Here is a 14,980-nt window from a genome sequence, read left to right as displayed (position 1 = left end):
ACGAAACCATATGAAAGAGAATAGCAAAAATACGAATAAAGTAATATTCACATGAGCACGACCAACGAACGACTAACAAATGAACGAATATTCGTCGATTTTGACGTTTCTTTCACATGAGAGTTTTTAATTCGTTGCAAATAAAGCCACAGCCGAACATCATTCACCACCAAAACCAAAACAAGAATGATTTTTTAGGTTAAGTACGAGCGATTATTTTATTCGTTGCGAGTGTGGATAATGTGGAACGCGAATAAAGTTTGACAGTTCGTATCAACTATAATTTTTTTCGCGACGAATAAATTTGTTTTCTTAAATTTATTAATATATTATAATGAAAAGTAAATGTATGTATGTATCATAAATCAAATGAAAACTATATTGCTATCGTTTTGTTAAGAATTTGTGTAGAAATATGTCTTCAAACGTATATAAACTCACATTTTGTAATTCATTCGTCGTTCGTTGGTCGCGCTCATGTGATTACTACTTAAGAGAACAGAGAAACGTCAAATTGTCGCAAGGAAAATTTTACCCGTGCGACATAGGTCGATTTTCTTGCGTCTCATGTTTTCGAATTTTTTTTCTCCTTTGCACTTATGTTGTTCGAAGTGTCGCATGCATCTAGATTCATCGTGTAATAGCAGACATAAGAGTAGTATAGTTTTACATACAAAGGTGAAAATTAGCTACTTTTGTAGAAAGATTGCCTGGAACAGAATCACACATTGGCAAAGTTGTTTTGGCTGAGAATCATCTAAAATACAAATACGTAAATATGTGCCTCACTAAATTAAATTACCCAGTACAATAAAAAATTGTAGTTGAATTGTTAGAACAGCCAAAGCGATATCGGTCGTTTTAAATCTCTGAAAATTATTCAACTGAATTGAATTGAGGTTAGCCTTACACAGGCTCGGACAAATCTGCATCAGCAATTACATCTGCACTTACTTCCAGATTTCTAAACCTTCCATACCAGATCTTTCTGGGACGACAGGGCATTCCTATAAGACAAGTCAATTCATTTTTATACAGATGGTTCAAAAACAAAAGAAGGGGTTGGTGGAGGTTTGTACTCTGAACGACTGAAATTAAGCCTCTCATTCCGCCTTCCGAATCATTGTAGCGTGTTCCAGGCGGAACTTTTGGCGATAAAAGAAACCTTGTCCTTACTGAAAGAAAACGTGATATCAACTCTGATATCCGTATCTTATCAGATAGTCATGCCCCTATCAAATCTCTTGACTCTCTCTCTACAAACTTTATAACAGTCAATAACTGTCGATCATCTCTAATGTAGATGGCACAACGGTTTATTATTCACCTTTTTTTTAATGCGGGCATACCAATCGCTACTTGTAAACTATTGCTAATGCAGGACGCTATCAAGAAGGCAAGCACCAGGTGGAACAACATCACCAAGTGTCAGGTCACAAAAAAATATCTGGACAACACTAGATTTAAAGCGATCAAGGTGCTTGCTATCTCTAAGCAGATCTCATATAAGCTAAGTGTGCCCTAGTCCATAATGGACAGCCACTTTAACCTAACCTAACCCTACACAGGCGAAGAGCTTGGTGGTTATCAAATTTGACTATCAAAAATAATATAAAGATGAATCAAATTTAAACAAAAATAGAGAATGGGATTTACAAAATATCTTTTCAAAAATTGGAGATACTAAATATTGTAAACACTTATATTTGAATAAAACTCTCCGGAACTAGCACATATATTGAAATCAAAATTATTTTATCATATTTAAAGTATTGTTCCTACGTTTTTTTTAATTTAATTTAAAACTTAAAAAAACGAAAAGCTGCACCAAACTGGTTAGAGAAAAATTAAATGAAAAATGGAAAAATTCAAAACAAAAATTTGACAATCGACTATATTTGGACAAAATGTCTCTTTTCTTACATTATCAGATCTTTGCCTAAGAAAGCTTGCCAGAAGCTATGTATATCTTAAGACAAAACATAATTATCTAATTACTTAGTTAAGCGTTAGTTACTAGTTAGTAAGAAAGAACGAACTACAGAAACACAACTTTTTGTAGCTATACCTACATAGTTTAAATTTCATAAAACATTTCATTTTTGTATAGTATATTGCTCATGTGTGGTTTTTGTTTGTTTAATAAACACTGAACACGTGATTTTAAGACTCCAAAGTTCCTTTTGAGTTTAACTTAATAAGCGATATTTAGTTGATATTTTGGTATAGTACTAAGATTGTTTAGTTAGTTCACTTAATATCTATTAAATTCAATATTTGTACTAATGTTTAGGTAAATAAATAAATTAGGTGGCGCAATAGTCCATTAAGAACTCAACCATTTCTGTGTGCGAGTACTGTTGCCAGTTTTTAAGCCTATTCTTGACAAGAATTACTCTTGGAGGATTTGTCAATTCCAAGCAAGAGGCAGTACACGCAGAAAAAAACCTTAGATGGGCAGGCAGGGACTGAACTCAAGTAAGTACTAGTTTTTGTTCCACCGACTACACTGGAATATGAATCACAATTTCTTTTTAAGAGAACATTGCCCACACTGGCTAAATTGTAGACTTCTCTTATATCATTTTTTCTTTACTCATTTCAGTTAGTCAATTTGTCATCGTCAGTTGGTGACTTGGTCAGTTTAATTTAGATTTTGTTTGTGTGAGCATCGATTTGTAATTGCCGCTGGCGAAAGTTTTGTTCTCGATAAAATTCAATTGTCTATGGAAACCATTACAAAATATGTTTTAAGTTGGTAAAATAAAACTTGTGAATCAAGTTATTTTAAAACCATTCAAAGCTAAGGTCCTAATATTTTCGCAAGAAAAAAATACAAAAAAGCACACCCCTAACTTGGCTGTAGTATGTGTGTGTGTGTTGTGTCTCTGTGTTAGGGAGTAAATAGAATATCGTACAAGGGTTGAATAAAAAAGCAAATTTATCTTAATTATTCATAAAAAAAGAAAAAAGTCCATACGCAGTTGCCGTGTTTTTATTGTACGAATAAATTTTATTTCTTAACTCATTTTAAGTGGTGTGGTTACTTCCATCCAAGATAATAATAATTTATATAAAAAAGTGACCTAATTTTTCTTCATCGCATCAGAAATTAAACGACGAGGAAAATAAATCCAGTAAATAAAACGGTCCATCGTTATCGCTGAACCTTGCTTGCCCTTTGTTTTTCATTTGCAATGCGTGATCTCGGTACGAAAATGGCCGAGCTAAAATTTGAGGCTCCTTTAGCTAAGTTCGAAGAGTCCGACGAGTGGGGTGGCTGCGATTTCATCACCCAAAATGCCATTAACGATACACTTAATCTCAATCTGAAGGAAGCCGATGCAAAGATTCTTCTTTTCGAAGAGGCTGTTCGGGATGTTAATAACAGCAAGAATGGAACAACGAATTGCAATGAAAACATCAATATGGCAATGGATAATGCCACCAATTGTGGAGGCGGTGGAATATTCAACAACAACGATAATGTAGATAATTTTACAGAAACATTTAGTGGCAGTCTAGAGGATTTGGTCAATACTTTCGATGAGAAAATAACTAAATGCTTTGGAAACTACGAGCAAAGTGTCGAGGAGCTGGCACCAGTTCAAGTGCGTTCCCAGGAAGAAATAATGAATGAATGCCAGTAAGTTTCTTAGTTTTTGTTAATTTTTTGGAAGAAAGTGTTATCTAATTTTCTGCATAGTACCTACTTACATTTTTTTAATAAAAAACTTTAATAGTTGTTTGTGGAATTAGGTGGATGCAAAGCGCATGGCAGGATTTTTTCAATTGCAGTTCACAGGATCGATAATAAACATCTACGTCTAAGTGCAACTAGAGCTGTCAAAAAGTTGGTTCCTTTATCTCATTGTTCTTTTTCTGCACTGTTTAGGGATATATATGTATATACATTTTTATTTTGTGCAGTGAAGTTGAATGGATAATGAAATGGTGACCAGCGCTGCAATGCGCTGGTTAGTGGTTAGGTTATGTGATTTAGATTTTATTATAGTAAAGGGACATTTTAGGGAAATTTGCAGTTTCTCTTTTCATTTGGAACGTTTAAAAGAGAAAACTATACTCAATGGCCAGGGCCCAGGCCAGGACTGAGAAAAAGAAGGTTTAGATAATTTACTTCAATATTTTTCATGTAATAATAAATAGTAACATTAATATTATTGAATAGTTTTTCTGATTTTTTTTTACTAAGAATTATATAAAACTAGCGACTCGGTACGTGCTTCGCTACGTATAAGGCATAGTAATAAAAAAAATAATTAAGTTCATTTAGTCAAACAAAAAAATATTTTACATTGCTAGCTATTTAAAAGTCCAAATAACCCAACTGATATATTGTTTATATTATATTTATCAGCAAAGAGTAAAAACTAAAAAATAAAAAAAGATTTCTGTACTCTTACTATGGTGGGTCTATATGGGTTAGTCTAAAACAGTTAGATAAACAATAGTTTTATTTTTTCCATTTTGAGCATGAATAAATAAACAGTTGGGTGTACGGACTTTGGAACAGGCAACATAAAGTTGGCCATATGAAAAACATGATTCCTCCAAATTGACACCACAAACGTGAAGTGTTTGCCCTTGGGCCTTACTTATGAACATCGCAAATGATAAACGCATAGGATATTGTAATCTTTTGAATTCAAATGGAATATCAGTTGGAATCATAGGGATACTCGGTATCAAACACACTTCTCCTTTTGATTTACCAGTTTAGATTGTAGCTTCAATCAAATTTGGCACTAACTTATTCACTGCCAATCTGGTGCCATTACACAGTTTTGGTGGATTAATGTTTCGCAATAATATAATCAAAGAACCAATTTTCATATTCAAGCAATGCGGTGGTATACCAGCCGGGTCCAATGAATTTAAAAATTCAATTGGAAAATTCATTGCCTCATGTTGATTCATAACACTGTCAATTTATTTATGTATATGTCGTGACTACACCTGGCAGTTTCGCTTGAATTTGAAAATGAATGGCATTGATATAAATGTTTTTCGGTGCTAAAATGGTGCGTTCTCTCAACTAATCATAATTTATGTAATTCTGAAGAATATTCGGAAAAACACATTCAATCAACTCATCTATAGATTGCGCAATTGATCAAATTTTTTTCGAAAAAGTGATCAGTCCATTGGTTTCTAACAGTTGTTTTGATTCATGGGCAGTTGCATCATTATGCAGGTGAATACGCATATTAATGTTCAGTATCAATTTTCGTACATATCTCCAACGAACTGATGACTTCAAACAGGCGTTTATTTCATCAGTAGGAGTTGATCGAGGAATGACAGGCAACGTTCGTCGAAAGTCTTTTGACAGCAATATCAGAGCAGCACCAAAACAGCTGTTGATTACCGCGTAAATCTTGAATTGTTCGATTAAATGCTTCATTTGTTTTCTTATTCGCTCTTGTGCACTCATCCCGTAAAATAATTGACGTTAATCGCAGAACTTTTGCCATAGCAAAATTTCTCGAAATATTGCAAGTTGGAGTTTTAATCACCCGTACATTCAATGGCAATTTTAATGCAGAGTGTGCGGTCCGACCACCTTCTAATAATGTAGCAGCAATTCCCGAAGATGCAAGTGCCAATACAATTTTCTGTTCCGATCGAATAGTCGCTAAAATCAATGATACAACGAAAATTTTTGCCTGTACCACCAGGTCAAGATTGTGTCATACACATGATTTTGTTGAATATTCAATTTGGTTATATTTAATTGTACAAATAAACGTAAATCATTAGAATTGAACTCCTTCTCACGTTGCAATTCACGATCAAAAAAATTATGTATCTCACGATTTGGTGCCTATTAGTAAAAATTATTTGTATATGGGAGTATAGAAAGATGTTGATTTTACATTTTTTTTTAATTTTCTCTACGTACAAACCTTCTCTGGACTTCCACAAATAATTCAGGACCAAAATTAGCCAAATCGGTAAAGGTATTGTTGAGTTATAACATTACAACGAAAAGTGGCATTGATTTTTATATATATAGATAAATTTAGCAAATGTCATTTTGGGAGCCCATGGATAATTTTCAGTTTATAGCTAGGTATCCAAATCATTGTTTGGCTAATATAAACTACGCGTTGCAGATTGTTATTTGTCACTTTTTAGAAATAAAATAGTGTAGTAAATTAATACAAATATCCTTTGAAAACTTTATTTAACAATAACTTTGAACCTCAAAATATATGTCTGCTTTTGTTAACAGCTGAAAGTAGTTTTTATTTAGGCATTCAACTAGTTCAATAAAGTATCTAAAAATTCACCTACCCAGGATACCCTATCCAATACGAGATTGAACGCAGCCAAAGTAGGTAGGAATTTCATTGGGGTTTAATGATCAATGTTCTTGATGCAATTAATAAAAAACTAATTCATCTTCTGTTAGCCGACGTTTCGCTGGGTATTTTCCAGCTTCTACAAGGGATTTTATCAAATTTATTAGTTTTGTTACATTTTTTGTTGTTATAAAAAGTTGAATAAATAAATAAATAACACAAATGAAAAGATAAATAAACGAACAATTTAAAATAATGGAACAAAAAACACAACAAAGTTGAAACTAATATCACAATTTATCACTTCTTATGGCAACACTATACAGCGAGCATAATATGTTGTCGATGTCTTGAAAAATAGCCAGCGAAACGTCGGGTAACAGAAGATGAATTAGTTTTTTATTAATTGCATCAAGAACATTGATCATTAAAGCCCAATGAAACAAACAATTTTAATTTGCATATAAAATTATTGCACACAAACTTACTTTTGTAAGTCATTCTATTTGTTCAATAAATCTGTGTTTTAAACTTTAAAGTGAAATTTATAACTATCCTCAAAAGCTTATTATTTGAAATCTGCGTACATCTGAATTCATAAGCTTATAACATATAAAATTAATATTATGTATGTAGATTATTTAAATAAACGTAGTTTTCAACTGTATAGTTGAAACAAAAAAATAAACGTTTTCTAAATTGTATGAAGCCGTGCAATTTATTTTGATTTGTAGTTTAATTATTGCAATAAATTCATAGATTAAACAGCAATGCACGTTTGATTTGTCATTAACGTAAAACCATTATTATAGATAATTTGGCGAAAACGGATGGATAAATGTGGTGGACTTATATCCACTTTTTGTATCAGACTACATATCAATTTAAAAAAAATATGTAATGTTTTCAACGATCTTCTGAGATAAACAGAAACGGCAACAGTTTTCATTTTTTGATTTATTTCTGTTTTCTATTCAGGTCCAAAGATGTTACCCTCCCCTCATCCAGATTGGCATTCAACAAGAAGTCTTTTGTTCATTCAATTTCACACATTAAATACCTACGTGCTGTTTTTATCAATACGCTAAAATTGAGATTATAAGCAATAATACAATACCATACATAAGAACAATAAACTAATAATGCATGTACTTATAATGTACAGTATGCAAAGAAAACTTAATTGTTCGAAAACAAATAAGATATTTACATTTAACATGTAAGTTGTCGTTAACAAAATTATTTTTCACTGATAAAAATGATGTCCTTTTCCTTAACACACATGTAGAAAAAAGAAATAATGAAAAATGTTATCTATTTCACTATTAAAGATAATCATTTTAAAATTTAATCAGTTCTATTAGTTGAAATATTTGATTGCTACCTATTAAAAATGTTTAATATTAAGCAACATTAAAAACAAAGCTTACAACTAAAATTTTGTAACCACTGACTCATTAATCATTAAAAAAAAGTTTAAAATAGCCTTGTTTTATTAATCATGTAATGTAGATCAGATGATACATATATTTGCGTTACAACAAACAAGAAATCGAAATCCTGATTTATGCTTAGATATATTTTTGTGATTCAAAATTTTACCTGAAGAAAATCAAATAGCTTTTGATTTATGAAATACATTTTCACACATGTGTACATGTAAATGACATTTTCCAAACTTTAATTTATAGCTTTTTGTATAGTGCAAGACGCAAACGTTTTCTTTCAGTGAAATTGGGGTTTTAAACCGCTTAGCATCCAGCGTATATTAAATACAATCCCTCACTGTCATACTCATAAACTTCTATAGCCACAAATGAACAAATTTACCTAAATATTTAAATAAAATATAAATGCTTCCATTTGAAAGCAACTGTAATGTGGCCTAGTAAGAACTTGGCATGACGTGAATTCATTTAGGTTATTCGCTGTTTTCAAAGTGTTCTTTGCAATAAATAGATATATTGAATTAGTCAGCTATCACATGTTCATGGAACATGCATACCTACATACTCAGCAAGCACTTTTATGTCCCACAAGACTTGACTGGCTGAGTGAATCAAACGATAATCTCAATTTCCGTCTGTTGTCCATGTTTCCCTTGTTTCAACTTATATGGTATCTCGCTAAATTAATAAAAAGTGGACAATTTCCTTTCTTTTTTTTGCATTTAAATTTATTCGCCGATGTTATGTGTTATGTATTTGGGAGAGAAAACCCTGCAAATTTCAAAAAACATGCATGTTGTTGTCATTTATAAATACAAATGTGTACCTATAATAGATAGATAGACATTTATTTTTGCTATATAAAATTACATTTTACCTAAGTTCCGATTGCACAGTGTACAGAAATATGAAAAGTTGATTTTATCTTCCTACTGAAACATACAATTTTGAATTTAATTAATAATGTTCGTTACTTACAAACAATTTTGCATTGATTTTATTTTGTTTTAAGTCAGTGTTCTTTCAGTTTTAAAAAATGTACGTATATTTGATTTGAATTGTTCTTTATTGACTTTTATCACCTTTAAATTGAGTTGGAACCCGAAAGAAGAGACACTGCAAATGAATAGAAGCCAAACTACGATCGCATATTCTTGCAATTTTCAGGGTAGAAACACAACACTTGCTTTTTAAATTCAAGACGTAAAAGAACATATTTAAATCTGACAACATAGGTAATTCTATTTTCTCACAGTTTTTGAAATGGTAAAGAAAGAAAAATCCATATTTAAATGGTAGTAAAAACGAACCTGTTTCTACGGATATAACAACTATTATTATGCACTTCGCAACTGTTATAAACGAAACAAATAAATACACTCAATAAAGCTTATATTTTTGGTAAATTTTATGATTTTTTAAGTACTATTTAAATGCTGTTCAAACAAAATGTCAGAGTGCTCAGTAGTCCATATACAAAAAAAGAATTGGCCGAAATTTCTTATTTGTTAATTAAAGACAATAATAATGTGTAAAACTTTACGCCTATGGATGCGTTAGTTGGCTTTGTGCCATTTCATTTTGAATTTCCCTTCACATTAAACAAGTATAGGCAAGAAACGACACGGCATATCCTTATAAAGTTTCGTTTCTACTTTCTAAAACTGGATTAATCTCCATTTGAAGATTATATTAAAGAAAAAGAGCGTCTGCAACATAAGCGAAAAACTAATTGAATTTTTGCTATTTGTTTGTATCGTTTGACATCGCACTAAAGTACCGGTCGTTCTTAAAGAGCAAAATAAACAATAGAATTTCTTTACATTCATTACATTTAAATGCACCTCCAGGAAAGTAAATTAATCAGTAGATGGTGATGAATCTTGTCCTTCTGTACAATCCAGTTTTTAGGTTCCTACACCTATAAACAAACACCCATCCATCCATCTTAACTTTAATATTTCCTTTATGAAGGGATCTTTAAATGCAGTAAGAACAAGTACAGCAAACACATCTTAAAAATAAAAGACAAACTTAACTCGGGTTGTATTTATACGGGTATCTTCTATCCTACCTATATTTGTTCTTAGAATCAAGAATGCAGTTTGATATAACGAGCGTTGCTGCTTATGGAAGTTCAAGTAACATACTCATACTCTTATATGCTACTGGTTCTTGTTTCTGTTATTATTTTTATGTTGTAGGTTGAATCGTAAATTGTAATCTATAAATACTGTCACTGTCATGATTTTAGGTCGAATAGAATATAAAATATTTAAATATTTGTATTTTTATCGCAAATGTCACACAGAAGAATGTTTTTTTCGAGGGGCAATATAAATCAATATAAATTAAAATACAGATTTTTTGTCACAATGACGAAGTTTTATAAATCACTACCTTTTGAAGTTTTCCACAACATTTTTGTAAGAGTTTTTTTGTGAGTTATTTTTCAAAATATTTGCCTAGACAATCATTATATTTTCTCATTTATCAAAACCTGTTGTGGGAACACTTTTTCAACTCAGGGAGTATTTGCTATTTTGATTTATAGCTGGATGGCGTAACGATTTCGTATCCTCTATTCTTTGCCAATTGTATTTCAATCTGAACCTAGCAATCTTAAGAAGAAATTTACCCCTTAGAACTAATTTTAGCAGATCGAACTACGAACTACGCTTAAAATTCTGTTAATGTATTTATCAGTAAATTCAAAAAATTGCCTTATCTCCTCGATTTTAAAAATGACAATCTTAAATCTGAAAGCTTTTGATTTAATTTTTGAGCTATAATTAGGTACAATTATTTTAATTTTAAGACTCTAAAATATAATTTTTGAGACACCTACGTCTTCGTTGTTGTCAATATGAAATATATACAAAACACGAAAACAGCACAACGAATTCCGAAAAGTTAAGAACCCCAAGGCTAACGCTTTACTTGTCAATTAATGGAATCATCTAATCACACATATTTTGTTTGAAATATGACATCTGCTTATGATAAATGTGCGTTTTATCATTTTTAAGAAGAGTTTGAAATTTAAATTTTGTTCAACTACTTTCCGTCATATTAAATTAAAATCTCATTATGCATACATACCTGCTTTCAAAAGAAACAAAAAGAAATCAGTGAACTTTAAATCTCAATTGTGTGTTTTTTTGCTTTTACATACATACATACATACATATATCATACTTTGTGTATCGCTAGAATTTTATGAATGTAAAAGTCTTCTTCAATTTTATACTCACATACCTATAACACTTTTTTGCATTTAAATTTATTTTTATTTCAATGTTTTGAAGAATTAATTGCAATTATTACAATATTATAACATTTTTTTTAAACAAAGATGTACATTATAATAAGTATTAACTATCTATTCTAAGTCAAGACTATTTTTTTAAAGCAATACTTTCTGTTTTTTACACTTTCTTAAAGGTCTGTGGCAACACTGCTTTTATACTTATCAAAAATCCGTCCCTCTGATTTCGATTTCTTCTCGTGTTCATTTTCGTACTCCGTGATGATGCTACTTGGTGTGTGGGATGCTATGTGTTTTTTTTTTGTTTATTTATTTATTTATTATTCTTCAGCATAACGATGATCTACAATTCTTATTCATTTCAAGAGATTTAAAAAAATAAAAACTGGGGATATTTTGGCCATTATCCAAGAAGTTAGTCAGTTTCAGAATCATCAGAGAAAAATTGTGTCAGAGCAATCAGGTTGATGTTAGTTCGAAGACGAAAAGATTATCCTTTTGTGAAGACCATTAAAATGTGTTTCTTTATTATTGTTATACCTACCTAAAAACACACATACATTTAAGGTTTTGTACGACAATGAATATAAAATATATACAAATATTTTAAGGAATAAAAGTACCGAATTTATACTAGACTTTAAAGAAAAGTTTTCTCAACTGTTATGAATACATGTTTTATTATAGCACTCTCTAGATCAACCTAAAAGATCTGTACACTCATAGATACATGTGTAACATTATTTAGTGATGTACCAACTTGGTTTCAACTTGAGTTAGATTTTACTCAAACTAAAAGATGTTTGTTAGTTAGATTTGATCAAAAGAGAAAGACAACTCGGTTTGAATTTTAAAACAACCTTATTAGTTATTACTAATAGAATTCGGGTAAATTTATGATTTTTGTTCGGACAGAATCGACTCAGGATGAATATTCTTGTGTGACTTTATTAAAGTATTACTAAGACATGACATGCATGTTCAATTCTATTTTTCATATATGTATGTATGTACGAACATACATATGTAGTTTTAGCTGTATTATACTTCGAAAGTAGAAAGAAAAAATCAAAAAACACTTTATGAAGATATAAACCCCTCGTACGTATCAGCATTATTTCACTTTGTTATAATGAAATTAGACCAACTTCAAACAATTGGCCTTATTGCACTCCTTAAATGTAGGGGTATATTTAATATTTAATTTGGAAAGTTATTTCATCATGATTTAATTACCCAAATTAAAAAATGAAATTAGCCCCCCAAAAAGCATGACTCTGTGGGAGCTTATTTACGGAGCTTTAATTAATACTTTATTAAATAAATCGGTGCCCTAACTATACACTTTCGAAGACTTTCCGGGCCGATGCATTGGTTTCCATGCGCTCTACGTAAGCCAGCCATCTTAGTCGTTAGACTTTTACCCTTCTGGCTAAGTCTACGTCGCTGTACAACCCGTACAGTTTGTAGTTCCATCTTCTCCTCCACTTCCCTTCGATGCATACGGGACCGTATAGATCACACGAAGAACTTTTCTCGCGAAACGACCCAAGGTGCTTTCATCCGCTTTTTTGATAGTCCATGCTTCTGCACCGTATAGCAGGACGGGGATGATAAGGGTCTTATATAGCGACACTTTGGTCTTTCGAGAGAGGACTTTTCCACTCAATTGCTTTCTTATCCCAAAGAAACAGCGGTTAGCAAGAGTTATTCTTCGTTTGATCTCAGCGCTGGTGTTGTTTTCTGCGTTTACAGCAGAGCCTAGGTAGACGAAGCCCTTGACTACCTCAAAGTTACGTCTGTCGATGGTGACGTTTTGACCAAGACGTCGGTGTTGTAGGTACTTTCTTGACCACAGCATGTACTTTGTTTTGCCTTCATGAACCGTTAAACCCATTTTTGCAGCCTCTGCCTCTATACTCACAAAACCTCCATTGACATCACGCTGAGTTCTTCCGATTATGTCAATGTCATCAGCATATGCTAGTAATTGGACAGAATTTTGAAAGATAGTGCCTCTAGTGTTGACATGTGAGCTCTAAACTATTTTTTCAAGTACGATGTTAAAAAAATCGAATGACAGCGCATCACCTTGTCCAAAAACTTTTTTTGACATCGAAGGTTCTGTTAAGTTGTTTCCAACCTTTATGGAGCAGCGTGAATTCTCCATGGTCATCCTGCAAAAACGGACGTGTTTGGCAGGGATGCCAGAACTAGACATGGCTCTGTACAGCTCGTACCTGAAAAGATGGTGGTTGTCGATTTGGTGTTCTTGGGTTTTTCCAGGGGAGTCATTCAGTAATTTCAGAAACGATAATCGTCAAAACGATTATCATTAACTATATCGTTAATAATTAGCTTCACGTAACTTTATCACTATCGTCTAATTCAATCGTTTTCAATATAAGTTCGTTGAGTATATTATACTATGACTGAAATGTCAAAATGAACTCAACGAAAGATAGTGCTTGTTCAATAGCTTGAAAATGATATTAAACTTGGTTTTTCTCTATGAGAAATTTTGAAAATTAGCAAAAAATGTATTGTTAATAAACATGCCACCTATTTTGTGATATTTATTGTTATTTTCACTTTTTGTGTTTTCATTTGTTGCCGCCGAAGATAAAACTATAATATCAAAATGTTTGTCCAATGTCTGAAATTTTTGTAAATCAGCTGCAGTAATAAACCCAATTTTTTCCAAGGGAAGGAAGTGAAGGCTTCATTTTATCCACAGGGAATATAACATGGCTTCAAAAATATGTTTTGTTTCCAAAACTAATTTGGATTAGTGCTTTGTGCAAGAGCGATACTAAAATCGTTGCCTGTTGAATATAGCACCCAATGTTCCTCCGCTCCAGAGTTTCAATAGTTACAACAAATTTTAATATTGAATGTATATACATTATGTATTTAGAAAGACAACCGTCTGGCTAATTTATTATTTATAATATCATTATAAAGTCCTCTGTTGCAATTCCAAAAACTACAATGGTTTTATTTATTTAACAACAATTAAGAGAGATTACTAATGTTTTGTATATACAAAAATGCTTACATATGGGTTTGAAAAGATAGAAGGTCCCATTCATTTCTTTATTTTCTTCGTAATCGAATTCATTGTATTTTTTTGAGTTTTTATTTTCATTTTGTAACAAAACTAAACTACACCGAAACTTTTTTACTTCAATTTGCTTAGTTGTCAACGGAAATTAATAGCAGACGATACCTACTTAGCTATCGTGCAAACGCTATCGTTTTGACGATGTCACTTTAACCTACCATGTTGTTGACTGCGGGCTTTAGATGTTCAAATATTACGGCAGAGAAGATTTTGTAGGCGATTTTAAGATATGGCAATCTTTACTTCGTCTAAAGTCGGGGGGACGGGATTGTTGGTTTCGTGGTCTATGTCGAATGAATCAACCTGCCTGACAGCGAAATTGGGTTTGTTGTCGCCGTTATACAGTCTGCAGAAGTGGTCCTTCCATATCCTCAGCATTGGCTGTGGTTCCACTATGATGTTAGTGGATAATAACTTTCCGATATTAGCTCCTCGGAAAGTTAGAACATCCATGATGCTGGAAACGCGTCTGGCGTCGATCGCAGTATGGTCAATCTGGTCAAAGGTACATAGATTGAATCCGTTGTCGTGCAGGCTGTTTTTCCCGATTACTCGACCAAAGATGTCTTCACTTCCTAGCTTGGCATTAAAATCGCCCAGGACAGTTTTAATATCGTAGCTAGTAATCCTTAGTATAACTCCAAAGACGGGGAGCCGGATAAACCGCTCCTTATAGGCCTGGGCTCAAAATAAGTCGTAGAATCCTTATAAGGTATTCAGCCTTACTGGAATTGTAGACGCCACCGTTGATTCCATATCGGGAATTACTCCGCTGCCGTCAGGATAAGAAGAGGTTCCTTAGTAGAAACACCTT

At 32.2% G+C, this 14,980-nt stretch overlaps 1 protein-coding gene across 1 annotated transcript in view; it reads left to right on the top strand.

Moving 5' to 3' along the window:
• The first annotated feature begins 2,627 nt into the window (after window positions 1-2,627).
• The window catches only part of LOC129947704 (fasciculation and elongation protein zeta-2), a 68,655-nt gene continuing 56,302 nt past the window's right edge, over window positions 2,628-14,980 (top strand). The window contains exon 1 of the mRNA XM_056058364.1: window positions 2,628-3,646. Coding sequence (XP_055914339.1) covers window positions 3,198-3,646 — 449 coding nt within the window. The 5' untranslated portion in view covers window positions 2,628-3,197. The remainder of the gene's footprint in view (window positions 3,647-14,980) is intronic.

Source organism: Eupeodes corollae, chromosome 2 (genome assembly GCF_945859685.1).
Source record: "Eupeodes corollae chromosome 2, idEupCoro1.1, whole genome shotgun sequence".
NCBI lineage: Eukaryota > Metazoa > Arthropoda > Insecta > Diptera > Syrphidae > Eupeodes > Eupeodes corollae.
Note: the sequence above shows the minus strand (reverse complement) of the source record. Positions and strands in the feature narration are given on the sequence as shown.